The sequence below is a fragment of the Stigmatopora nigra genome, chromosome 5 (assembly GCF_051989575.1).
Source record: "Stigmatopora nigra isolate UIUO_SnigA chromosome 5, RoL_Snig_1.1, whole genome shotgun sequence".
NCBI lineage: Eukaryota > Metazoa > Chordata > Actinopteri > Syngnathiformes > Syngnathidae > Stigmatopora > Stigmatopora nigra.
In genome coordinates, this window is record NC_135512.1 from 6,714,412 (window position 1) to 6,742,289 (window position 27,878).

At 40.9% G+C, this 27,878-nt stretch overlaps 1 protein-coding gene across 2 annotated transcripts; it reads left to right on the plus strand.

Moving 5' to 3' along the window:
- Positions 1-20: 20 nt before the first annotated feature.
- usp24 (ubiquitin specific peptidase 24) lies at positions 21-27,605 on the plus strand. 2 transcript variants are annotated; one of them, XM_077717129.1, is made up of 67 exons: positions 21-938; positions 3,902-4,070; positions 4,195-4,262; positions 4,343-4,486; positions 4,666-4,791; positions 5,338-5,373; positions 6,155-6,220; positions 7,730-7,795; positions 8,129-8,203; positions 8,670-8,828; positions 8,895-9,009; positions 9,079-9,182; positions 9,267-9,374; positions 9,448-9,543; positions 9,685-9,846; positions 10,339-10,422; positions 11,020-11,127; positions 11,936-12,085; positions 12,186-12,317; positions 12,609-12,720; positions 12,794-12,870; positions 12,953-13,093; positions 13,496-13,549; positions 13,642-13,757; positions 13,839-13,905; positions 14,258-14,368; positions 14,465-14,563; positions 14,853-15,026; positions 15,104-15,189; positions 15,522-15,630; positions 15,775-15,930; positions 16,204-16,301; positions 16,422-16,517; positions 16,603-16,825; positions 17,071-17,233; positions 17,425-17,583; positions 17,663-17,733; positions 17,932-18,092; positions 18,174-18,235; positions 18,446-18,637; positions 18,804-18,918; positions 19,232-19,376; positions 19,450-19,569; positions 19,653-19,778; positions 19,873-19,971; positions 20,058-20,140; positions 20,534-20,675; positions 20,741-20,860; positions 20,935-21,149; positions 21,221-21,345; positions 21,431-21,572; positions 21,652-21,802; positions 21,886-21,981; positions 22,504-22,607; positions 22,682-22,795; positions 22,875-23,082; positions 23,666-23,755; positions 23,867-23,969; positions 24,037-24,155; positions 24,231-24,344; positions 24,414-24,479; positions 24,555-24,621; positions 24,907-24,985; positions 25,087-25,162; positions 25,252-25,338; positions 25,605-25,715; positions 25,918-27,605. In XM_077717129.1, the coding sequence occupies exons 1-67, from the start codon at positions 660-662 to the stop codon at positions 25,978-25,980; spliced, it is 7,854 nt and encodes a 2,617-aa protein (XP_077573255.1). In that variant the 5' UTR covers positions 21-659; the 3' UTR covers positions 25,981-27,605. The 2 variants fall into 2 exon arrangements, with proteins under 2 accessions (XP_077573255.1, XP_077573256.1); XM_077717130.1 differs by lacking the exon at positions 10,339-10,422.
- The last annotated feature ends 273 nt before the right edge of the window (positions 27,606-27,878 follow it).

Below are 27,878 nucleotides of genomic sequence, written 5' to 3' on the forward strand. Positions count from 1 at the left end.
CAACAGATCTTGGCTTGGGTTCAACTCGCAGACATGGCATTAGTATCCCTGCTTAAAGTGAGACAGAGGTGGGCAGCTCTGGTCCTCTGGGAATGGGAGAGGTCTTTGGTTTGACTCCCTGATGAACCCTGGAATCAAAATGTTTGTTTTGTTTCTTGGGAATGGGTATATGCATTCATGCGTTAGACTGATATTTTGTACGGTAAACAGTGGGCAGTCTAGTAATATAATTGAAAGAAAATATGGGGAAGGCTCTCGTGTGCCCCTAAATAGATTGCGCCCCGAGCAGCCCCTCTAATTGCCCATTGCAAAATCTGGCCCTGCACGCAGGCGTGGGGTAAACATGTAAACAATACCCTCTATCTTAACAATTAATTTCTGCTGCAGCCCCCAAAAATGCTTTAGTTGAATTTTGTAGTAATAAAAATATTAAAATTTTCTTTCAGTTTTTTTTAGGTGTGGTTTGTCCATTTTTTTCTTTCGGAAATGGTGATTTCCGAGGGTAGTGAAGTGTGCATAACACCTGTGTGGGCGCTGTAGTGGGGGAAGACTGATCGTGACCGTCAGTCAGCAGCGGGCTGTAAACATGGCGGCGTACACAGCTACAGGGCTGTGCCCCGAACCTCGTCGCTACTAGCGATCCAGGAGACACCCCGATCATGGAGACCGAAGAGGAGCAGCACATCACCACGCTCCTCTGCATGGGCTTCCCGGATCCCGACGTGATAAGGAAGGCGCTGCGCTTGGCGAAGAACGACATCAACGAGGCGGTCGCGCTCCTGACCAACGAAAGCCCGGGGCTCGGCTACGGATATGAGCCCATGGAGAGCGGGCCTGCCCCCGCCTTGAGTACGAGCGGGGACGGGGAGACGAGCGGGAGAACCGGCACGGCTGGCTTCGATCCTCCGCCAGCGTACCATGACGTCGTTGACGGCGAGGTGAGAACAGGCATGGTTTTATTAGGGCTGATAGATCCGAAACTTGAGAGCGGCTTCGCCCATTTGTGCTGCGCTTTAGCATCGACGTTAGCTCCGCAACTAGACCGGCGCGAGCTGTCAGAGCAGGCGGCTTGTGTGGCTCGCTCCTTCCCGGTTCCCTGGCAGATCGCCGGCTCGTAGTAACCCGAGGTTGAATGTTTACTCGCGGCTACTTTTAATCAGCGATCCCGGGTGATATTAAACTTAAGAGCTAACCACATTGCAGCTCCTTGCTTCATTGAGAGTCTTGCAAAAGGGAGCATGAGCTGCACCTCATTAGAGGGTATGCACAGATTTTTATTTTATTTATTTTTGCAATTCAACAAGGATCTGACTTGCTTGTAGATGCTTTTGCAGGATCTTAACATTTCTAGTGTGTCCTGCATTCCAAAGCAGCTGCAATCTATGAGCTAGTTTTGCAATTCTTGTAGATAACGTGGCTATTTTGCTCTTATGTATTGTTTGTTTACAGGAAGTGTTAACATTTTTTTCCCCATCTAATCAGCACACAAACAGCACTGCATATGTTTTTTTTGTCAGACATGTAAAGTCATTTGAATGTGGCCAATTCAGCTAAAAAACTAACAATAGTATTGGTGTTATGAGGTCTAAAGGCCACTTTGTAAAGGACTTAGTCACCCATGGCCTCTACTCAAACAGCTTAGTTGTAATTTAAAATGGAATTGCAATTATCATTTTACTGGTGTTGCGGTTTTTATTGAATGCATTTCCAATCATTCTTATGTCACCGTCCTAACCTTTTAATAAGGATTGTTTTATATGACGCCATATATTGGAGTATATCCCATATCCGATTCATACTGGCATACATGGCTGAGAAAAAAATAGATTCAATAAACTCTCCTGAAAATATACCACAGGCACATCCATGTGCATATATTTTTAATATGGAAAGATTATCCAAAGTTTGTGCTTTGATTTCACTTTCACATTGACATGTCAATCAGAGTTGTGAATAGCAGCATCCATGTAAACAACCTGTTGACCACTTCTGGCTGCCTCCCTCCGTCCAACTCCTAATCATTTGCTGTCATGCAAACTGTTAAATATAAATGACAGTTGTCATGTCGCTTCATGCACAAACATTTGCGAATGTGAGGACAAAGAGAGAGAGCGCAGTACATTTCAGATTAATGAGCACAACATGAGACAGTAAATTAGAAGGATTGTTGAGCTCATTTGGTTGAGAGCAGCAGTTTATTCATGATGATATCCTCCTATGTTGTTGTCATTTTGCAGGGCTACTAATGAAATTGTTTGTTTATTTTCTTTAAATTTTTTAAGCATCAGTGGCAAATCTGGCTTCTGTCACCATCATGACAACAGGCTGGCTGTTTGTATCTTCTTGCATTAGCTGAGCTCCAACATAGGTCATAGCACGTTAAGAATTTTAATAAAATAACCCTTTTGCATGGTGGTGTTTGGGTAACACAGGGTATCATTAAGAACATCTAAAATCTGCCATTCCACCCCCCAACACACGTCTACTCAGTTTATGACTCCTGCAGGTCGCTGGCCTCGTGTCATCCACCTAAATATAGCCCTGCAGTGTTTCTGACAAACACATTGCAGACTTTGCAGAGGGTCCCAGTGGGAGTCGCCGGGTGCATAGTAACGGCGCTGCTGTCTTGGAGACCTTTGGGTCATGTCCAGGTCCAACGTGACTAATGCGTACTGAGGTTGTTTTAATAAAGCTGTTTTTGTGCTTGCCAAATTTGACTGAAAAATAGATGCCATAAGCAAGATTTGGTTTGGAAAGGCAGCATTTCTTTTGTATCCCATCTGAAGACAGTGTGAAAGAGACTTAACATTTTTTTCACAATTTATGTGACATTTTATGTCATGATGACATAAAATTACTCATACACAGTGCTGTCTCGAGTAGCTAACTGATGTAATATATTCATGTGGATTAAACATATGACCAATATAAAGAAGCACTCAGACTGTTGACCTCTGCCCATTAAGCCAAATTTGATGCATTGCCCTATTTCTAACCTTTGACCCTTGACCCCTTCTCTTATCATTTCACCTAACCCAACAAATTGGAGTTAAATAGACTAATTGTTATCAAGTTGTCGCAAAATTCCTTTTCCGACCTCTGTGCACATTGAACTCATTAGCGTAAAATGTAATCACTTTCCTTTTTTATTACAAGAATACTGTGGTACCTCACACTGATTAAGAACTGACGAGGCAAAAAGTATAACAATATGTTCTTGTCAGGTATGTGTTTATTTCAAGGAAAGCACCTTCTGTGTAACCTTTGAGTATTTTCATTTAATTTAGTATAATTCAGACAGACATTGCTCATCCATTGGAAACAATGTCCTACGGTGTGTATGAGTTGAACTAAAATAGATAGACTTTACAATGAGATAAAAAACGATTTTAAAATGTAAACGCAATTTTTATCACATTATTATTTCATTCCATGTGAGTTTTTGTGCTATGCTGATAGACTACAAAATCATGGAAAGCTTTTGGGAAGCGACCTGTACTTTAATGCTGTTCTTTCATTTAAAGAACAAAATACCAATGCTATAAAAGTTGATTTTTAACTTACAGGCGGAGTGAATGCTTCCGCAATGAAACAACACTATATATTTTTCGTGTCAGACTGGTCGTCGACAATGGCGTCATCATATTTGGGTTTTTAATCTTTTGAAGACGAGGGTGCTTATGTTGCATTTTAGGGGCGTGAAAAGACACAACAAAATGTACAGAAAAAAGCAGAGAAATGAAAGATTTTGTCTAGAAAGATTATTAGTTGAGGAAATGGAAAGAAAAGTTGTGAAATACTGAATTTTGTTGCTGAAAATGTACTCACAAATTAGGATTTCGGAGTTCCTTATTATATATATATATATATATATATATATTTTTTTTTTTTTCTTTTTCAGAAGAGCAATGATGAGAATGGCAACTGCTCTGGGGGAACCTTGGAGTTTCCCACTACCAACCTCTACGAGCTGGAGAGCCGAGTGTTCACTGACCACTGGTCCATTCCGTACAAGAGAGAAGAGTCCTTGGGCAAATGCCTCATCGCCGCCACTTCCCTTGCACGACATGGTGAGACTCTCTGCTTGAAGACACAAATATTGTTTTATAAGCCGCAGTCAGTCCTATTGCTTCCTTTGTGGGAGTGGCTTTTTTTTTTCTCCTGTCACCCGTCAACTTTACTATTCTGCGACAGGATTTGCCGACGCCGATGAGAACTGTAAGAGGTTCGTGGAACGATGTATGCCAGAGGCCTTCAAAAAAGTGAGCCATCCCGACAGACTTTAACGATCGCACCGATGACGACTGGCTTTTTACATTTTCTTTCTTTGTTTTCCTGCCAGCTGCTGACCAGCAGTGCTGTGCACAAGTGGTGCACGGAGATCCATGAGGGAATATACAACATGCTCATGTTACTGGTGGAGCTGGTGGCTGAGAGGCTCAAGCAGGACCCGGTTCCTGTCAACCTAATGGGTGTCTTAGCAATGGTGTGTATACCTTTTACACCCTGATTATTATTATTATTATTTTTTTACTTTGTCTACTTGTTATTCCTTTTGTCTTTATGGAGGATGTTTGAAATAGTCCACATTCCGATCATTTTCTCCAGATAATGCAATACTTTCTTTCTTACCTGAGAGGTAGTATCACTTGCTTGCTCTTCCAGGCCTTTAACCCGGACAACGAGTATCATTTTAAGAACCGGATGAAGTCCTGCCAGAGGAATTGGGCTGAAGTTTTTGGAGACGAGGCCAGCATGTTTGCCGTTTCCCCTAGCAACACCTACCAGAAAGTAAGGGTGGACTTACTTGATTTGACACTCAGAGATCTTGCAAAGTGTTTTTTTTTAATGTTAAATGCACAAGATTAGGAAAGCTAAGGTTATTTTATTGTTGTTAGCTAAGGTAGCTTTATCGATCTTAAGGGAAATTCTATTCCACCCTTCAGAATTGGAAGTGGGTCAGATGAAAGCATATTACCATAAATGCCAATAAAAACAGGAGTGTGTGAATGTGTTTTGTATAACTGCAATTAAAAAACCCTCGAGGGAGCAGTTAAATATTTAATTGAGTTTGATCTAGTTATTCGGCAGTGTACGGCCGCTAGAATAAATGTCTTCTAAATTGTGGAGCCACAGAGGAATCCATAATTTACTTTTACATGAAGTTACTGTAGACACACATGTTGAGTTACAATAACTAATCAAGTCATTGCAGAAAGGAGCTCATTGAGCTTTTCAGCTGCTCTGTTTGTGTATGCACATGCTTTTCTATTTACATACACACAGTTGGGTGATAATGTGAAATAAACCCACTCAAATCCCAATGATCTGTTTCAGGAGCCTCACGGTTGGCTGGTGGATTTAGTCAATCAAGTAAGTACTCTCAACCTTATTTTGGCTGTGCTCCATCACAAATTCAAACTGTTTCTATATGTAGTTAAAAACACCAAGTTATTTATATAGTAAATTTTAAATTGGCTTGTATTAGCTATTCTCACCTTTTATATGGATAACCTCCAAATCGTGTTCATGTTCAAACCTGCAATATGGTATAGTATTTACATCATAATTCATTTTTTTTCGGCATTCATTTGGCTATAATTATACCAGGTTTGGATTCATGTTAAATTTACAATAGAGATTTCTTTTTAAAATGTAGATATGTTGTTTTTGGGCAAGTTGTTAATGTATACATTAAATGTCAGCAATATGCATGTTTCAGTGATGTTAAGCTAATCTGTCTGATGTGTGCATTTATGCTGCTGCATTGACAGAGGTTTATTGTGTTTATTTGAAGGAATTCTATGTTTTTTTTTCCCTTCTATTTACAGTACTAGTGTGCATAATCAAATGGTGCTTTCCCTAAAAAAGTCTGATCTGGAATTGTAACTTAGATTATAGGGTTTCTCACCCTAAGTAACGTCACGGGCCATTTTATTTTCTCGAGTATCTTGTCATCTTTGAGTTATAGTCCCACCTGTTGCTTTGGCATGCTCTTGACAACCAGCCAATACAGTTCTAAATGGGCATAGATACACAGGCTATATTCTTGTGGTTTTTTTTTTCGACCTCTTTGCGTTGTGTAAATATTTGTTGAAAACATATTGTGTATACTTGTGTCTTACCAGTTTTTTTCTGTGTGTGTTTTCTGTAGTTTGGAGAGTTGGGAGGATTCACCGCCGTTCAGACCAAGCTCAGTGCAGAAGAGATTGAAATAGCTGTAAGACTAAACCCCACATGATTCCCCCTCCCCATGTCTTGCGTACAAACGGTCTAACATACATAGTAATGGAATTCTTTCCACCCTGGTTCCCAAACTAAGAAACGATCTGACTCTGTGACTTGTGTCCCACACCCTCGTCTACTCAGCTGCAGAGATTGAGGTTCCACATGTCGTATAATGGCTGAAATGCTCTATTGTTTTATCGCGTATGAAGCGTCTTTGTACCGACGCTTCCGTCAGGGAAGCTTGTCGGAAGCACTGTGGTGCAAAAGCATTGATTTTTTTGGGGGGGTCTCTCCTTTTACCATTAGCTTAGTAAAACATTGCAAGCTAATGGAAGTGGACTAATGTTGCACTCATTGAGCATCCAAGTCACAGTCACAATTTATGAGGTTTTTCAGTTATGAGTGTTATCATCTTTATGGTAATACACAATCATTTAACATAAAAACTCCCCTGCGTAATCTATTTAAAGCACTGGCAAATATAGGAATATGGTTGCCATTATTACCGGACAGTCATACAAAGAGTTTATTTATATACCATGAAATGTAGAGTAACCCCTACATAGTCTCCTGTAATTGAAAAGGAGTACTTTTATGTACTAAATGGATTCTTGGGGTGTTTTGGAGACACTTTCAGGGTTCATCACCCCCAAAACCTGGTAGAGAGATTCACTGGTGGCCCACCTTGTTATGGGGAAAATAATTAAAGGAACTAAAATTTTAGGTTGACAAGCATTTTCATTTTATGGGTTGTTATAAGAAATATATTAACAATACTTAAACATAGACTTTTTTCTTTGCAGGGGGAAACCCATTTTTTTTGTACTATTTAATGTACTCCGTAGTAAGGGAAGTGAAAGTGAGACAAGAACAGAGCGAGTCAAGGATGGCTTGCTGTCTTTTCAGGCTGCCATTTATTTGTCTATTGGGAAAGAGGAAGTCAAGTGCAGCAGTGAATAGCTGAGGGGAGGCGGGCGGGCGGGCGGTTGGTAGCAGCACGAGACCTCAAGCTGACAGAACAGTATCAGATTAAAACACACAGCCCATTCATTCATTAAGTCCCTGTGATTTAACATTGAATGAGGGTTGGCAGCCGGGCCTTTTTTTGAAGATCTATTTACGCTCTCAGCGCCGCACTCCTCTGTTCACATGGCAGCCAAATTGGAGCGTATCAATTCACATGTACTACCTCCTGCCCTGCTGTCTCTGTACATTCTGTGCTTTATGAGCACAACCCCTTAATAACCCTGGGGAAAATTATAGCGCGATATAAGATCAATTTGTTGCCTTAATCCATTTCAAATACTCTACTACAAAAACATATATAGTCAAAGCAAAAAAGTTACTGTAGTTATGTACCGTGTTTCTCAAGGCATCACTGACCTCAATAAGTGACTTTTAGTCTGTGTTTCATTCATTTCTGTTTGGTAGACAACTGAACTGCTAACTTTTAAAAATGATTGACAGGCTAATTGAGTTTTTTTTTGTGTGTGTCCTGCAGTATATATCTGCCCTTGTCCAGCCACTCGGTGTTTGCGCTGAATACCTCAACTCAAGTCTTGTACAGGTAAGCATTCACATCATGAATTGGTGCTTTTGAACCGATTGAAAAGAAAAGTTCATAATACACAGATACATTCAAATCTATATTCATACCTTAAATTCTTTATTAACATTTTGTGATAGTCATGTAATTTTAATTATTTTTTAGGTTTTGTGTTAGTGCAGGGCTCGGGAACCTTTTTAACAAAGATAGCCATTAACAATTCAGATGATCAAAATATAATCTGTTAAATATCATTTCCAGTCCTTCAAGATGTATTGTTTATAGAACTCTTGCTGATTGTGTTCTCTTTTTTGTATGTTATATTTTTTTAACCTGAATTTGTGCTTGTTGCAGCCTATGCTTGATCCAGTCATCCATAAAATGATCACGTATGTACAAAACCTGGAGGAAAAAGACCTCAAGGACAAGGTAGTGTTTTGAGTGTTTTTACTCCCTAATTAAATTGACAAATGAATAAGCTTGTCGCAATAAGTCAATCGCACAGTAGCAATAAAAAAGTCTGTAATTTTCCTGACTTCGATTTATCACTGCTTGTGCCGATTTATCATTATTATTTTTAATAGTGAGTTTTAGTGTCATAAGCTTGCATTTGAATGTGCCATTTATTGGAGTTTACTGTCAATACATCTGTGATAAAATTGGCTCACTTCATTTTATTTTGGACAATAATATTGCTTATCCAATAAATGAGTTGACGATGTATTGCTCACTAAAATGTGTGAAATGAAGATGTCTGTTTTGAATTTTTTTAACTATTGCAATTGCAACAGCCTTTTCAATATACAGTGTTAGGTTTTTCTGCTCAACTGGAATAAAGCATCCAAGAGATGTAATTGTAATGCTGTAACCTCTATCACCTGTGTTCTAAATGTAGCGCCTGGTGAGTATCCCTGACCTGTTGTCAGCCATCAAGCTGCTGTGCATGAAGTTCCAGAGGGAGATGGTCACTGTGGTAGACGACCTGCGGCTCGACACACTGCTGCGCATGCTCAAAACCCCCCATTTTTCAACTAAAATGAACTCTCTCAAAGAGGTGAGCCACTGCAAACAGCTATTGTGGTTCATTTGGACCACTTTTACCCTGCTTCTTGTCTTACAGGTGACAAAGTTAATAGAGGAGAGCACGGTGGCAAAGACTGTGAAGAATGCCATTGATACTGATAAACTCCTAGATTGGCTCGTGGAAAACTCTGTCCTTTCAATAGCACTGGAGGGTAGGATGTTGTGAAATGATAAGGGATTTAGTCATTGAAAAGCTTATTCAAATCTAATTCTCATTACAGGCAATATTGACCAGGCACAATACTGTGAGAGAATAAAGGGAATTATTGAGCTCCTGGGAAGTAAACTCTCCCTGGATGAACTATCCAAGATCTGGAAAATACAGGTTAACCTCCCATTCACCTTTATATCGGTGTTTGTCTCGCCAAAGATTGACAGAATTTACGTCATTGCGCGTTTGCGCTTTTAGGCCGGCCAGTCGTCAACGGTGATCGAAAACATTCACACAATCATTGCTGCCGCAGCAGTCAAGTTCAGCTTTGATCAGCTCACTCACTTGTTTGTGCTGATCCAGAAGGTCAGCGACATGGAAAATGTTACTTCAAATGATAAGTGTTGTCCTTCCACTAAAAGTGCGTAATGTGATTCAGAGCTGGGAGGTGGAGAGCGATCGCGTCAGGCAGAAGCTGCTGAGTCTTATCGGCAGGATTGGCAGGGAGGCTCGCTCGGAAACCACTACCGGCAAGGTGAGCAAATATTTCTTTGCATAAATGAAGCAGCTGGACTCAAATGTGAGCATCTTGTAAACAGCTGGATTGATTATAATTTAGCATCCGGGGTAAATTCAGAATGACGTGCTAATGATGTGCATGGTGCGATGCATTCAGGTGCTGGAGGTGTTGTGGGAGCTGGCACACCTCCCCTCATTGCCCACCAGTTTGGTTCAGCAGGCCCTGGAGGAGCACCTGGGAATTTTGAGCGACGCTTATGCTGTCAAGGAGGCTGTAAAACGCAACTATATTATCAAATGCATCGAAGACATCAAGAAGGTGAGAGAGGAGTGGCCTGACAATTCATTCTTTGCACTTTTATCATGTATTTCTGTAGGGTTACTATGTTGAAGCGGTTCAAGGTTCAATGGCTTTGACCATTTTAAAGCAAATGCTGTTTTTTTCCCCCACCCGCTTGCCATTGGATTCATCTGAAGCGGGCACGTCCCCGTCAACTGCATTTTGGGTTTCTTTGTAGTGCGAACTGTGAGAGGCTCAAAAACGCACACACTGCAGTTTAATACTTATTCTTTTTTTTTTTTTAAATCTATTTTTGGTAGTTTCGCCTATGCACAGGTGAATCTTGTACCCCCTCCACACACACAAAAAAATCGATGAATGAATTATTACTGTTCCTCATGGTATGATGTTATGATGCCTGTGATGGTAGTAGCAGCAAGATATGGTAAAGCCTACCTACGTGTCTTGCTGAACACGACAATGTCATCATCCATTGTTTGAACCAGCTCAAACTAAATGTTTGCCGTCCAGACTCAAGAGGACCTAAAAGGCAGCGAGAGTCCAAGTTCTTTTCTCACAGGCTCGTGGGGAAAGAGGAAATCTGTGTTGGTGAAAGTAAGAGAAGACAGCCTACTTTTCTTTTGTTTTTTTTTACCTTTTTCAAATTCCACCCACTCTGCAATCTCACTGCTTCATGCCTGTCAAACCAATCGCCTCAAAGGGTCGTCGGGAGTGGGCTTTCATTGGTCACAGGTTGATCATTTTCCCTCTTGATTGTAAACATGAGCAGAGTGAAACAGGCAGATGTTAATTTCGGGTTTGGCACTTACGAATGATTACACGGAGGTGTTCATCAGTGGCCTGCGGGGAAGAGTTTTCTCAATCAAATAAAAAGGTCAGCTTTTGGTGGGTTGGGCTCGCACGTTCGCAAAGAAGGATCCAATCAGAGCTGTGGAGCTAAGTTAAATTTTATGTCTTTGGACTGAAATATCATATTTTGCATCCATGGCTCTGATTCACTTCCTGATTTGTGCCTTGCTCCAAAATCAAGGTTGGTGATGGCAAACTATGCACAATAAGAAATATATGCAGTGACAGGCCATCACGGGCCTGTATTTTTGTAGTGTTTGCGACTTTTCTCTGTATGTCTATTTGCCTTGTCTAATCACATATGGTTTGTTTGTTTGTTCCTGTGCGGCATGTACATGACAGGCTTCACAGCCGAGCAGCCCTCAGGCCGTTTGGGTCGTACCTGCCTTGCGTCAATTACATGAGATCACCCGGTCATTCATCAAGCAGACTTACCAGAAGCAAGACAAGGTAAGACCAGAAACCCAGTTGGGAAAATACTCCATCAGTTTCATAAGTGCTCATGATTAGCTTTCACTTTGTGACAAAGAGTCATTAAGATCGAAGTTTCCAAAATTTAGTTTCATTCAGTACGTGAACATCCTGTAATTTATAGTTTAACGTGATGGGCAACCAATTGCAGACTTTACTGACTTGAGGTGTACTTGACTAGCCACATTTTGAGGCATTTAGGCCACACACAAAAATAACATTTAGTATGTGATATCCACATACCAGATCACAATTATAATTAAATATTAATTAATTAATACATTTTTATTGTTGTAGCTACACATCACCCTAAATTCGATACATTATGAATAAAATATCATTAATAACAAGAACATTGCATTTTCTTCCTAAAAAATTGAATAAAAATGAATCAACATTTTAAATAAAGGCGATAATCACAGTATTTTTTTATTTTTATTTGAACAATCTACAAAAAAATAAGATTAAAATAATTCTTAATAAGTAGTGGACTATTTTTTCCATTAAAACGTGAACAATAAATTAAGTTTAAAAAGCAAAAATCATATTTACTCTCAACCTATTGACGATACCAGATGTCCAATTCCATTAGTGTGGGAGGACTGGCGGCTCCAGATGCTCATGTTCATTGACAGCCAGCAAAAGGCATCCAATACAGAAATGATTGCTGCTAGACCTCCTATTCAAAATAGATTGGACATCTAATGCTTTTCAACTCCCAATTAATACAGTGAGTTCCCTATTAAAAAAAAAAACTGCTTTTCTGCTTTATCACTTCTTCTCGCAGAGCATCATCCAGGATCTGAAGAAAAACTTTGAGATTGTCAAACTAATCACGGGTTCCCTCGTTTGCTGCCATCGACTGGCGGTGACGGCGGCAGGAAATAGTTGCCTGTCAGGCTCCACCATGGTAGATGGAAGATACACCTACCAGGAGGTTTGTCGCTGTCACTGCTTTTTTCCATCTGAATTAAGTTTAGCCACTACTAATTGTACAGCTACACTTCTTATGGGTCTAATTCCTTCTCCACTTTCAGTATCTGGACAGCCACCTGCGTTTCCTAGCATTTTTCCTCCAGGAGGCTAGTCTGTACCTGGTCTGGAATAGAGCTAAGGAGATCTGGGAGTGCCTGGTGTCTGGCCCAGATGTTTGTGAACTAGATCGTGAGGTACGTGGCTCTGGATGGAATATGCTCAGGTCAAACATTGTCCTTTCAACTGTCAAAATATTTGGAAAATTCCACTTTCTGGATTGTTAAACTAGATGCCTCTAGACATTCATGCAAAACGTCTAAAAAATTTAGATGCTTTGTCAAATGTGGAGGAGGCAATTCCTGAGGTTTTCTCCTTGACATCACATTTATGTTTCTTAACGTACCCATTAGAAGTATATTACGAATGAGCTCGTATCATTTTTATAGTAATCTTGACTTTGATCGTATGGCTTCCATGTATTACAGATGTGTTTTGAGTGGTTCACCAAAGGCCAACATGATCTGGAGAGTGATGTTCAGCAGCAGCTCTTTAAGGAGAAGGTTCTGAAACTGGAGCCCTATGAGATCACCATGAATGGTGAAGCCTGCTTTTATTGACCTTATAATTGAGTGGTTAATGCACCTACTAACATTATTATGCATCCCACAAGGCTTCAACCTATTTAAGACCTTCTTCGAGAACGTCAATCTCTGTGATCATCGACTGAAACGCCAAGGAACGCAGCTGGTCTGTCACGACTCGCGTGTTTTGTCTGTAAATAAGCCGCGAGAAGTGTGCTCAACGCGGTAATTATACGGTATGCTTTCAGTGTGTGGAACGCCTGGACCTGACGGGGATGGACTTTATTTGGCGCATCGCCATGGAAACTCCTGATGAAGAGATAGCCAATGAAGCAATTCAGCTAATTATTACATACAGCTACACAAACCTCAACCCCAAAATGAAGAAGGTTCGTCCAAGAAATCCCATAATGGGAATATAAGACATTTCTGAGGGAAAATATTTTCTTTATCAGTCAGATAGCTTGTGTGATGATTTTTTTTAAGTTGTATTGGTAAGCAAAATGGGCTAAAGGCTAACAAGATAAGACAACTATTGCATTTTTGTCTCCATGTAAACTGCATCACCATCGAAAAAAAACGTACCAATGATGAACTATGTGAAATACTCCCATTTTGTTGACACTTAAAAATGTCTGCCAGCAGCAATTTGATCTACTTTATGAAAATATTGATTAATAAGGTGTTCTCTTTGTACTTGAAGCAAGTTTTCAGATATATTCTTCACCCGTTGCTGGTACATTTAAGCCCTTCTTTGTCTCTTAACCGACACCCACTTGTTTCCGTCACAGGATTCGGTATCTTTGCACAAGAAATTCATTGCCGATTGTTACAAGAGACTCGAGGTGAGTGATACACTGTAACAACCAGTTGTCCTGATTTTTTTTTCCAAAACACACCACCTGAGACAGGAGGGCTTTCTATGTGTTGATATTAGGCAGCCAGTTCAGCCCTCGGTGGGCCTACTTTGACGCACGCTGTTACTAGAGCCACCAAGATGCTGACAGCCACCGCCATGCCCACGGTTGCTACATCTGTACAATCACCTTCCAGGTACATTTACTATACCAATAGCCTGGTTGGTATCAGAATTACTTTTTAGTTCATTTGAAAATCTCCCATTTTCTTCTTCAGATCCACTAAGCTGGTCATAATCGAAAGACTGTTGCTATTGGCTGAACGTTATGTCATCACAATAGAGGTAAAGCCCCACCAGTTCTTCTCATGAATATTTTTTATAGGTTGGCATTGTAAATGAGAAACTGTTTTTTTTCTTCATTAACCTACATGCATAAATACATACACAAGTCTGGTACTATTTTTAAAAAGCACAAATTCATTGGCAATATTAGCAAGGTTTCTAACTGCCAAATTAAAATTGAGTATAGTCGTTCTTTTTATATTCTATATTTTATTTTTTATTTTATATTCTTTTTATATTTCTTATATTATAGTAAATGGGGTAATAAATACACTTTAACATATTCTTTTGTAACAGTTTGAAAACTTTGTCATGTTTTCCCTCTAACCATTCATTTCATTCCTATTTACAGGATTTGTACTCTGTTCCTCGCACTATTCTACCTCACGGAGCTTCCTTCAATGGACACCCTATCTCTCTTCACATCACTTATGAGTCAACCAAAGATACATTCACCTTAGACGTATTGAAGCTGCTTTCTCCTTTTTTTCTGGAATACCACTTTATTGATTAGCATCTCGAGCAAAGATCTCCTTCCTGCTTTCCTTTCTGCCCGCAGACCCATAGTAATGAGACAATAGGAAGCATCCGGTGGAAGATATCTGAGCACTTGACCTGCCCTGTGGATAATGTCCAGATCTTTGCCAATGACAGTGTGGTACGTGTTGTTAATTATCAATGACAGGAGCATTGATTTGCTCTTTTTTTAGGGGTTCAAATACACTTTTTTATTTTATTTTTTTATCTCTCTCCCTCATTAAAGTATTGTACACCTTTCCCAGTCATACGTTTCCCCTGAAGCCAATGTCAATTGTAAATCGTTGTTATCCATTTGGCTTAAACGTCTATGGAGTGGCAGGGGGAAACACCACCTTACGCAACATCCCTGTTTTATTTTTTATTTTTCTCTCATTGGATCCCTCCGCTGTCCCTTCACCGTATGTTAGTTGACCATGAATCGGGACCAGAAACTGCTGTCCCAGCTTGGCTTTAGCGACGAGCAGAGCCTGACGGTCAAAAGCTCAGGCACGGGCACGCCCTCGGGCAGCTCGGAGTCGTCTGCCTCCGCTTCAAGTAGTTCCAGTTCAGCTGTCTTCAACTCGGCCTATGCCCTGGAGCAGGTAGCTTCTAATTTCAAGATGAAAAGAAGGCCTTAGTGTGTGGCTTTTGTGGTATTGATGTGTTTGTTTCTTACTAGGAGAAATCCCTTCCTGGTGTTGTCATGGCTCTGGTGTGCAATGTGTTTGAGATGCTTTACCAATTGGCCAACTTGGATGAAACCAGGTAGAAAAGCTAGTGTTTCCTACACATTCTTGGTTTAGTAATCAGTTTCCCTTTCATTTCATCAAGAGTTTGGAGTTTTTCCTGATTGGCAACTATACTGTTTGACTATTCATAGTCAGGAGATCAATATAAACATTTTAGGCAGATACGTCCATTGCTTGTTATTTTTATTTTATTTATATTTGTGAAAGATCTGGATCTTCTTTACACTACAAAATATGATTTTGACATTTTTATTTGGAGTTGTTGAAATGATATATATCCCCTAATATGCATTTGTATAGGGCCAAAGGTTTAGATTGGTTGACAAGAAAATGTATTTTTCCTCTCAGGATCACTCTGCGCGTGAGAAAGTTACTCCTCCTGATCCCAACAGATCCTGAGGTGCAAGACGCACTCGACAACTTTGTCCCCAAAGAATCCAGCGTGTGGAGCCATCAGGTAGAGTTGGCCAATCACAAAATCAGGATCTCAATTAATTCAAAAAATATAAGTGTTCTTGCAGGCCTTTTAAGTGTGTTGTGTCTCATCAAATCAGCATGGTGGAACTCCTTCTGCTCACTTCTATTCTTATCTACGTTGTAGAAGACCTTGTTTACCCTTGGCCAGGGGGCTGGCTCTCGCTCACCATCCACGGCCGCCAAGCAGCAGCACCAGCCCAGCGCCGCATCCATCCTGGAGTCTTTGTTCAGGTCTTCGGCCCCAGGCATGTCGACATTTAGAGTGCTCTACAACCTGGAGGTAAAGTGACACATCTAAAATAAATAAATAAATAAATTAATTAAAAAAAAACAACTTCAAGCTAAGGTGTTCCTGTATATGGTAATGATACAAGCACTTTAGATAAGGCAAAGCTTTTCCCCAAGCCATTATGCTCAGATTGGATTGACACTCAACCACAGCATATGGCTGTGTTTATTCTTTCTTTGAATTGTGCAAGTGTTTTGTTGTTGTTTGTAAATTCATCTGTATGGATAGATGGAAAATAATTGCAGATTTCCATGTAAATCTCAGGTCCTGAGTTCAAAACTCATGCCCACATCTGATGACGAGATGGCTAAAAGCAGCAGCAAGTCCTTCTGTGATAACTTCCTTAAAGCTGGAGGACTTAGGTACCACTCTTACATTAATAGTATAGTCATCTCCTTGGAATGGAGGGGTGGCATGACTTTAAACATCTTACAGATGTATTTTGTGCTTCTTTTAAAATTATTCTCACTATTCAATTGCAGTCTGGTGGTGAATGTTATGCAAAGAGACTCCATCCCATCAGAAGTGGACTATGAAACGCGACAAGGTGTCTACTCCATCTGTCTTCAGTTGGCCAGGTGTAGTACAATGTCTAAACATATCATTGGTCAGAAAAAAGGACCTCCTGTACTCAGCGTTTTTTTTAAATTTATAAATACGCAGGTTCCTTCTGGTTGGCCAGAGCATGCCTGCGGTACTGGATGATGATGTCATCCGGGACGGCGACGCGCTGTCGTCCCGACCATTCCGTAACGCAGGGAGAACAGGCCGCCAACTCTCTCTCTGTGCAACCCCTGAGAAAGCCTCGTATCGGCAGATGTCGCTGTCCGAACGGTCGTCCATCAGAGTGGAGGAGATTATACCTGCTGCACGTGTTGCTATTCAGGTACAAAATGACCAGCATGCCTAGTTTGGCAGACAAGTTTTATCAGGGTTTTTGATCAATTGAGATAGTAGTTTATAATCAAACACAACTGTTCAGAAGGGGAACAAGACTTTTAGCAAACAGTAAAGCAATGGATGGATAATCACTTCAATCTGGCAGGAACTAAAACATTCTTATTCTGTGATTTAGTCCAGTATGCCCTCTTTCAGTGGCATGTTATAACCAAACATGGGTATTTCTTCCAGACTATGGAGGTGGGCGACTTTACGTCCACGGTCGCATGTTTCATGCGACTGACTTGGGCAGCGGCGGCGGGCCGACTGGATCTTGTCGGCAGCCCACAGCCAATCAGGGAGACCCATGCCTCATTTCTTTCTCAGGGAGTTCGCACCCGAGTCAGTAGCACAGGTAAGAAATTGCATTTTTGTCAAAAGGAGAAATTGTGCAGATGAGAAATTGGACTTTTTAATAGCCTCTCACTCAATAAATAGTTGTTTCTCTGCTGGTGCAGCAAATAGCAATTAGGCAAATCCTTTGCCTGTATGGTTTTATCACTGGGCGCAGATTTCACAGAAGGGACTATGCTTATTAATTTGCAGGGAGTAACTGCAGCTCCAGCAGTGAGGGAGAAACGCCAACAGCATTGCATGCCGGCATTTGTGTTCGACAGCAAAGTGTTTCTATAAAAGACACCATCATCGCCCGTGAGGCGCTGTCGCTCCTGGTCACCTGCCTGCAGCTACGCTGTCAGCAACTATGTAAGAATTGAGTCCTTTTTGTCGTCTTTTCTGTGCTTCATGTTGTGAAGACATCTTAAATGTTTTTTCCTCCCGACAGCATCTTTCTACAACCTACCCTGTGTCAATGACTTTATCATTGATGTGCTGCTGGGTTCTCCCAGTGGAGAGGTAAGATGAATGATGCTTTGTTTTCACAATTCAAAACTGTTTTATGCTGTGTCTTTAGCACAGTTGTCAGATCAGGTTTTGATATATTTTTAGGAATAGTTAAACAAGATTAATTTCACAGTTGCTAGTGTAGGTTGGGAATCCATATTATTATAATATAATGTTATTTCAGTTGTTGGTATTTGGCTTGTCTTTTAGATCCGCCGCGTGGCCTGTGACCAGCTGTACACTCTGAGCCAGTCAGACACGTCAGGCTTCGCCGATGTCCAGAAACCCAATTTGTTCTTGCTCTCGGTCATCCTAACCGCTCAGCTGCCGCTGTGGAGTCCTACGTCGGTCATGAGGGGAGTAAACCAGAGGTAAGTTGGAAAAAGGAAAAAAAGATATATGAAAATGATGAGCAGCGCAATAAGCTAATGCCTTTTTGATTTGATTGTCAGATTGCTATCCCAGTGCACGGAGTACTTTGACTTGCGATGTCAGCTATTGGATGATCTAACAAGTAAGATTTCAATTCATGACTATTCATTTAGATTGGGAATATCTCTGAAGTAAGAAGTGGATACAGTTGAACTGTATTGAAATTGAATTAGGTTGAGTGGATGTTCACAGTTTGGTGTGAGATCATGTTAAATAAGGCTTCACTGTACTTTAGACTTCAAATTAAAAAAATGTACTACTACACCACTGCCATTGTGTTTACTCCATGCAGCTTCGGAGATGGAAGCATCACAAGTCATCACCGCCACCATGTTGGAGGATGAAATCTCTTGGCTGGACAACTTTGAGCCCAGCTGGAGCTCAGAGATGGAAACCAGCGAGGCGGACAACATCCTTCTGGCGGGACATTTGCGTCTCATCAAGACTCTGCTCTCGCTTTGCGGAAAGGAGAAGGAGCATCTTGGTGAGTGTGCAAGATCAAGGATCAGGGGGCCTGGCTTACAGGAAGGGAAAATGGAGGACGATGCGTAGGTGGTTGTTGTTTTTCAACAACCAAATAAAACTTCCATGTACTTCCTGACCAGTCATTTTTGTAGAATGAACGTCCCTTAGCCTAACTCTCTCCTTAGGCCCGTCTCTGATCCAGCAGCTTTTGGACGACTTCTTGTTTCGAGCATCACGCATCATTATCAACACCTCCAACTCCACCGCTTCCCCTGCCCCCAGCCACGATTTCCACCCCAAGTAAGACCTTAAAACAACCAGACCAAAAGATGATTGATAGGGAATTATCAAAGACAAAAAGGTGCACCGATCCATTGGCTAATCATCAGGAACAATTTCATTCATTTGGGGAGATCAGTGAACATTAGCCTATTACCATTTGGCCGCTGACATTCAGTAGTTGTTTCTGGAAGAAAAAAAAATCTGATTTGGCAAATTTTTTGATCATTTTTTTACAAAACGGGCAGTAAATTGTAATCGGTGCACCACTATCAGAAAGGGGAAAAATAATTCCCTGTACCCTGCTAAAGGTCTTCGGTCCAATGTCTTTCAGGTGCAGCATTGCCAGCAGCCGCCTGGCAGCCTACGAGGTTCTGGTGATGCTGGCCGACAGCTCACTCTCCAATCTACGCTTGATCACCCGAGAGTTGCTCTCCATGCATCACCAGTCCGACCCGTCGCTCTGTAAAGAGTTTGATGTAAGACGTTCATATCTGAACCCATCTTCTAACTGAGTTGTAAAGGTTAACTCTCTTATCTCGTCCATGTCAGTATCTTCCCCCCGTAGAGAGCCGCTCGGTTTCAGGTTTTGTGGGTCTGAAGAATGGAGGCGCCACGTGTTATATGAACGCAGTTTTCCAGCAGCTTTACATGCAACCGGGCCTCCCAGAGGTACATGCACTGCTAACATTTTTTTTTCTTTTTACATCCATCTTGTATATGAGTGTTAATGTGTGGGTTAAATGATTCTATAGGCTTTTCTGTCCATCGAAGACGACACAGACCAGCCTGATGAAAGCGTTTTCTACCAAGTTCAGTCTTTGTTTGGTCACCTGATGGAGAGCAAATTGCAGTACTATATACCGGAAAACTTTTGGAAGGTATTAAGATCATAAATTTAAACGGAAAAATCCTACATGTAGTTTTTGGATTCAATATTTTATAATCTCATTTTAACATGTATGTATTTTTTAGATCTTCAAGATGTGGAACAGAGAGTTGTACGTGCGAGAGCAACAAGATGCTTATGAATTCTTCACCAGCCTGGTGGACCAGCTGGACGAGCATCTCAAGGTATGATGATTTTGGTTATGTAGGAGGAGGATTTATTTGTGTGTTTGTGAACGCACACTTTAAATATGTCTCTTCCCTTCTGCCAGAAAATGGGCCGTGAGCAAATCTTCAAGAACACATTTCAGGGTATCTTTTCTGACCAGAAGATTTGTAAAGACTGTCCTCATCGGTTAGTTGGGAATTGCTACATTTTTGTTCATTTCCTCCCTTATATATATGTATATATGTATATATGTATATATGTATATGTATGTATATATGTATATATGTATATATGTATATATGTATATATGTATATATGTATATATGTATATATGTATATATGTATATATGTATATATGTATATATGTATATATGTATATATGTATATATGTATATATGTATATATGTATATATGTATATATGTATATATGTATATATGTATATATGTATATATGTATATATGTATATATGTATATATGTATATATGTATATATGTAAATATGTATATATGTATATATATTATTTGTGATGTCATTGAGACATGCCATATGAACTGTCTGTTCTGTATCTATTTTGGCAGGTACGAGCGTGAAGAGACATTCATGGCACTGAACCTCGGTGTGACATCTTGCCAAAGTCTTGAGATTTCACTAGATCAGTTTGTACGAGGGGAGGTTCTGGAAGGCAGCAACGCCTACTACTGCGAGAAATGCAAGGAAAAGGTACGTCAATGCGCTTTATTGTCAATTTGGCATTTCTCCATTGTCTGGTATATTCACATGTACAGAGAACCACCGTCAAGAGGACTTGCATCAAATCCCTGCCCAGCGTTCTTTGCATTCATCTCATGCGTTTTGGCTTCGACTGGGAGAGCGGACGCTCCATTAAATACGACGAACAGATTCGGGTGCGCTTCAATGGTGGTCCTTTTTGGAACCTGTCAGCATAAAAAGGGTGACAACTTTCTGTCTGCATTTGCAGTTCCCTTGGGTGCTTAACATGGAGCCATACACCGTGTCTGGCATGGCACGCCAGGACTGCAGCGGGGAGGGCGGCGAGGGACGAGGCGACGTTCCGTCCGGAGGTTCCCCCAGGAAAAAGGTCACCATTTCAGAAAACTATGAGCTGGTTGGCGTGGTGGTCCACAGCGGGCAGGCACATGCAGGACACTACTACTCCTTTATTAAAGATAGACGGTAAGAGAGAGAGTGAGACTTCATACTTGCCTAAAGCATTTTTATGCATATTTAATATACTTTGTCTGCAGTGGAAGCTCACGTGGACGTTGGTACAAGTTTAATGACAACGTGGTGGAGGAGTTTGACATGAACGATGAAACTTTAGAGTACGAGTGCTTCGGTGGGGAGTATAGGCCCAAAGTTTACGATCAGTGTGAGTAACATATTATGAGTAAATTATTACGATTTACAGAAAAAAGGCATCTGCAAAGTCTAGATTTCTTTGTCTTTTTGTGCAGCCAACCCTTACCCCGATGTGAGAAGGAGATACTGGAATGCCTACATGTTGTTTTATCAAAAGATAAGTGAGAAAAACTCGCCTGTCCTGCCCAAAAAAAGTCGAGTCAGCATCATGAGGCAGGAAGCCGAGGACCTGACACTGTGAGCGAACATCATCAGTTATTGTTGTTCGGAAATAGTGCAAATAAAGTTCTTTAAACTCATCACCTATATTTTCTAGATCCGCACCCTCTTCCCCTGATGTCTCGCCACAGTCATCCCCACGTCCCCCCAGGGCTAACAACGACCGCCTCACCCTGCTCACCCGCCTGGTCCGCAAAGGCGAGAAGAAGGGCCTGTTTGTGGAGAAAATGCCCGCCAGCATCTATCAGGCGGGTGTCCTGCTTACAGGAAACATTTTACCGACAGGGATGGAAAGCTAACTTCATTCCTGTTGTTTTGATTCCCACTTTAGATGGTAAGGGACGAGAATCTCAAGTTCATGAGGAACAGAGACGTCTACAACAGTGACTACTTCAACTTCACCCTCTCTTTGGCCTCTGTCAATGCAGTATGTCTTTTATATTGTTAGATTTATTTGACCATCATACGTACTCGGGTTTTTAAGTAAACTGGAGTTCACTTTAAGTCATTGTATCTCATTTTGCTCCAACCAGGGATTGAGCCCTTGTCCGCTACTATAACAACTGAGCTAAACAGTTTTTTTTAAATCAGTAAATGTGTTATTAATACAGTATTTTTATATTAGATGATACCATACAGATGGGTGTTAGCATCGAGAGCTAAAAAATGGCATCATTACAACACTCTTAAAGATCCTGGCTGAAAATGCATTTATGCAATAGTTTACTTTCCTCTTGATTAAAACTACAGTACAGAAAGAACCAGTATCTCAAAACATATAGTGGTATTATGATAGTGAACAGAATTACGAATACAACTTTTTATGATTTTTCTTATTGAGAAAAGGTTGAAAATGTTGGTGGTCTTGTGCCTTTTTCATTCAAGAAGACCACACGCTTGACAATGAATTGAAATGCAGTTCTAGAGTGACCTCATTTTGTTGTTCCAGACCAAATTGAAGCATCCAGACTACCAGTCCATGGCCAAAGAGAGTCTCCAGCTGGCTGTCCAATTCCTCCTCCATACTTACCTCCACACCAAAAAGAAGCTCCGGTATGAACAAACTTTACTGATTGGTAAAGCACACTTGCTTGATTATTGAGATGACAATCATTTAACAAACACAGCGTGGATACTGAAGAGTGGATGGCCACAGTCGAGGTGTTGCTGTCCAAAAGCAGCGCCGCTTGCCAGTGGATGATTCAGTACTTGGTGGGACCAGAGGGACGGGAGATGACCAGGTTGGAATGGACACATTTTAGTTTTTTGTTTATTTTTGGTCTTTTGCATCATAATAAAACATGTTTTCTTCTTTTGTAGGATTTGCCTGTTGGAGTGTGGCATGAGGGAGGTGCGGGTGGTGGTGGCATCCATTCTAGAGAAGACCCTGGAGAGCGCGCTGCACTTTGCTGAACCGGGTCTGGACGGTCTTACTGACGCCCTGCTCTCGTTGCTGGATAAGGACGTTCCTGAGAATGTGAAAAACTGTGCGCAGTATTTCACCCTCTTCAGTAACTTCTCTCAGAAGGTAACAAAGGCAATTTAACTCACTAAAATGTATGTCTCCGGATTTGATGATCATGGTTTAGTGCAATTTAAGGCGATAGGCATGGACTGTTGCCATCAATAGCACAAACTAAATGAATTAAACTTGAATACTTTTCCCATTGAAGTGTTGTAAGTGACGATGTAAAACAGTTCATTTATAAAACCAACTCCAGTTACCTTACTGTCAATAGCAGTTGATTATTTAAAGAGAAAGACAAGCTCTTTATTAGTATGTGCATCCGAGCAAAAATCATCTTAATAAGAACATATCTATATGATTTTCTCCTTTTTAATAAAGGAGCAAAATGTCAATGAATTTAAAAACAAACTTTATTTTGAGAAAATTGCCTTCTTTTATGCCTTTTTATCAATACTTGTGTTGATTTAACCCATCAAGTCCAAGTATCTCAAATTATTAATATCCACTATTACAGGGGCCTGGCTTGAATCTATTTGTATATATATACGTGGGTATAACTGACATGACAAAGTGACAAAAACTTGTTTTTATTGTCATTATTCTATACATAAACAAAATACTGTCACGTGTTTCCCCCACACAGGGCTGTGAAGCTTGTCAGCTATTGTTGAAACACTCGGCCTATCGTCGAATGCTCCTTTTCCTTCTTGGACCCAATCGGCAAAACAACCAGGTACATATATTTTTTTTAAATTTTTTGTTGTCGTTGTTTACACTCGCTATTAGCACCCATTGAAATTGTTCCTCAATGATCTACATGATTATCCTTCTCATGTCTGTGCAGAACCGCCGGTGGAGTCCAGCCCAAGCTCGAGAATTTCTCCAACTCCACAGCACGCTGGCACTTATCACTCTCCACTCGGACCTCGACACCCAGCGAACACACTGTGAGACGTTACCTTGACCCACTTTTTTGGGCACTTCTTCTCACAGTCTTCTCTTTCTTCCACGTAGCGCCGGAAGGTTTCACCCTGCACGTCAGCGGCCTCCCGTCCACCACGCCGCTCCTCCCCCTCCACTCGGACATCTTGGCATCTGTTTTCACCGCAGAGGGACAACCCTACCTTGTCGAGGTGTCGAGCTTTCTTTCACTTTCTGGCGATAATATTTCAAAGTTGTATTTTGACCAGGCTCTTTTGCTCATTTAGGTGATGTTCGCCATGCGCGAGTTGTCGGGCCCCTTGACGCCACTCATCAGCATGGTGACCTATTGCTCCTACTGCAATGAGCCTTTCTCTTTCGGCGTGCTGCAGCTTCTCAAGGTAACCCCCCACATGACACAACAGGTGTGGTGTGCCTTATGAAGTTTTTCATGGATTGTATCTTGTTAGACTCAACTGGAGACGGCACCACCTCACGAGTTGAAGAACATCTTCCAATTGCTGCAGGAGCTTCTGGTGAGTCTTCAGGCAACCTGGATGGAGTATTATTGCATATACATATTATTGATTTGTTCATGTTTTTCTTTTTAGGTTGTGGAGGATCCTTTACAGTCACAAAGGCTCAAGTATGCTTTTGAGTCCGAGAAAGGCCTGCTGGGTGAGTCACTATTGGCTTATTTTAAATGCTCAAATACTTCTTGACACTTTTTTAAGATGGTATTGTATTGCAAAAGTATCTCAATTCAGTTAAATGTCATTAAAATGTTATTGTCAAGAGGTTGTTTGATTTAAAAAAAAATAATAATCAACTGTTGTTTTCTTGAACTTGTGCATGTCTTTTGTTTTTTTTTAGTTTAATTTTGTTGCTTTTTTTCTTCTAATTGCATTCTATCCATAAAACTCAAAATATTTATCCAGTAATGATGATAAATGTCATCCACAGCTTTGATGCACCAAAGCAACAACGTGGACAGCAGACGTTGTTACCAATGTGTCAAATTCTTGGTCACGTTGGCCCAAAAGTGGGTGGCAACCACATTTTATATAATAACAACAAACAGTTCTTTTTCTTTACGTACACTTTTGTGAACATTTAAGACAAATCCAGCGTGTGTGCCAGCAGGTGTGCTCCCGCCAAGGATTACTTCAAGGACCTTTCTGGACATTGGAGTTGGGCGGTCTTGTGGCTCCAGAAGAAGGTCTGCCTTGAAACCTAAACTTGTTTTTTTAATGTTGATATTTGGAAGACGATGAGGTAATAATTACTCTTGTTACATTTTCCCTTTAGATGACGGAACATTACTGGACGCCGCAAAGTAACGTATCAAACGAGACCTCCACCAATAAGAGCTTCCAGCGTACTATTTCTGCGCAGGTACACCAGATATTTACGTCAGACAATAATGTCATTCATATTATATATTCAATTGTAGTAACAATGATGTCCGTCTTTAATGTTGAAAATAGTCATTCATTTTTAAATGAAAGTAATGGATTTGTTAAAAGATGCCATTTGTAAATTGAAATGTTTTGAGACTGCATTTAAAGAGTGAGAAGTAAGTAAAAGAGGTGGATATTTGGAGTTAGGGAGTTCCTGTGTTTAGCGGTAGAGTGACTAAATGTGTGTTTAAATCCCTGAAGGATACGCTAGCCTACGCCACGGCCTTGTTGAACGAAAAGGAGCAGTCGGGCAGCAGCAACGGCTCCGACGGAAGCCCTGCCAACGAGAACGCTGAACGCAGCATACGACAGGTAAGCCCAATATGTCAAACAAATGCTCTGTACTCAGGTGTACACTTTAAAGTCTGAAAATGATGGTAAATGCTACAGTCCAATTTGTGAGTCAAACAAAGAATTAGGCCAAACTGTGACTGATCACTAATCTCAATCGTGCCTAGTTGTTGTCATCTTGCCTTTAATTACCTAGCTGAAGTCCAATTTTGCTCCACCACAGGGGTCCGAGTCTCCCATGATGCTCGGCGATTCCAAAAGCGACCTGGAGGACGTTGACCCTTAGCCCTTGTTCTCCATTTGGAAGGCACGCGGGCTGAGTACCACACGGGCCCGATCTCACTCGGGCTGCTCCGACTGGCCCGAGAGACGTTGAAAGAAAGAAAAAAATCTCAAGAGAAAAAGCCAATTGCAACAACATGACGCGGAAGAGAGGAAAAAAAAAATGCCAAAAAAACAACAACCCAGAGAGAAACTCTTGAATTACTTCCATCAAGATGAATTATAAGGGCAGTTTGGATTACAGGGGGAGTGAGCAGTCTTCCTCCTTTGGTGATCGTCTTTTTACAGCGGGGAGGGGGGGGGGGGGGCATTTTATCTTTTTTTTTTTTTTTTCTTACCTATTTTCCCCTCACATACACATATTCACCCATAATCATTTGTTCAAAGATCATGTTTTAAAAGTCCTTGAAAGAAACTTTGGATGCAAACACAAATCTCCACTTATCCGCCAGCACTTGCGTGGACAAAGTGGGGGACGGGACAGGACAGGGGGTGAGCGTGGGGGTCTCAGTATGCACTTTATTTGCCACGCACACCGCGCGCTTCCTCATGTTCTTTTTTTTTCTTCCAATTTTATTTTCATTGCTCGTTTTAACACTACTCGCTACCCTTTCCCCCCCTTCTGCCTCCTTCCTTATGCAGGTTACTCTCAACAAAATGGGGATGGGGTCTAAAGGTTGCCGCCAATATGTCACATACACGCACACGTGTGTGTGCTTGGACGCGCCATGCATTCATAGCCTTTTTTTTTGTCTTTTACGCCATTTTTAACACATATTGCTCATAAACAATATTACCTCTGCTTTTTTTGGTGCCATACACACATGAAAGCGAATGCTTCTCAAAGCTAATATTACCTCTCCCTAGCTTTTACTTGCTTTTGTGCTGCCACAACACACATTTGCATGCTCCTAAATGCTAAAATACCCCCCAACATGCTTTTATTTGCCTTTTTGTGCCATTGAACTCTCTCTCTCTCTCACACACACTCACAGACACCCCCCACACATGGAGGAAGATGCATGTAGCGTTGACTCAATAACACACAATAAGTAGCCCAGTTATCGGGAGTTCCGAAGTGCCTTAATCTCCCGGTAACTCTCACCACCGCTACAATCAACTCATCACATCATATGCGACAATAATGTAGTTGACCGTGTGTGAGTGTTGGCCTTAAAAGGTCAATGTTTACACGGCGAGGACCTAGGAAGTCATTTGGACGGTCATGTTATCTATCACAGGCCGCCACAGGCTAAACGTCCTGTTGTGATGCGTGTTTGTGTGTGTTGAAGTGACTTAAAGAAAAAGAAACTCAGCCCTCACTGCTTTTCTCATGTGTTTAAAAGGAAAAAAAATAAAAACACTTTTTCTTTTTTAATGTCAAGAAGGAGGGTGGGGTATTGATGTAAGGGGAGGGGCATATGGAACTTGTGCAAGTTTTACTGTCAGTGGGATTTCTTTTTTTTCTGACGATTCACAATCTGCCATCACACGTTTTTGTGTGAGTGTGTCTGTAACGCATGTTAAAACGCCCGAGTTTTAATTTGTACGACAAAAGTTTGATTATGGCGGGGTTGTGGGGAGGGAGATTTGATATAAAATAAACTGGAATGCACACGTTTTTGTAAACTCTTTTTGTATGGCTGTTTTTTATTTTCAGCTGGGCGTTAGCCAGTATGGTTTCCAAAAAAAAGGAAGAAAATTCAAGTGATTGACTTGCATAAATCAGGTTCATCCTTGGGTGTAATTTCCAAGAGTATCATTGTCCTGGTTGCTATGTCACTTTATTGGATGTTCCTGAGGTGGCGCTCAAAAGTTATTTGCTGTTGTTTTCTTTGCAAGATATATATATATATATATATATATATATATATATATATATATATATATATATATATATAT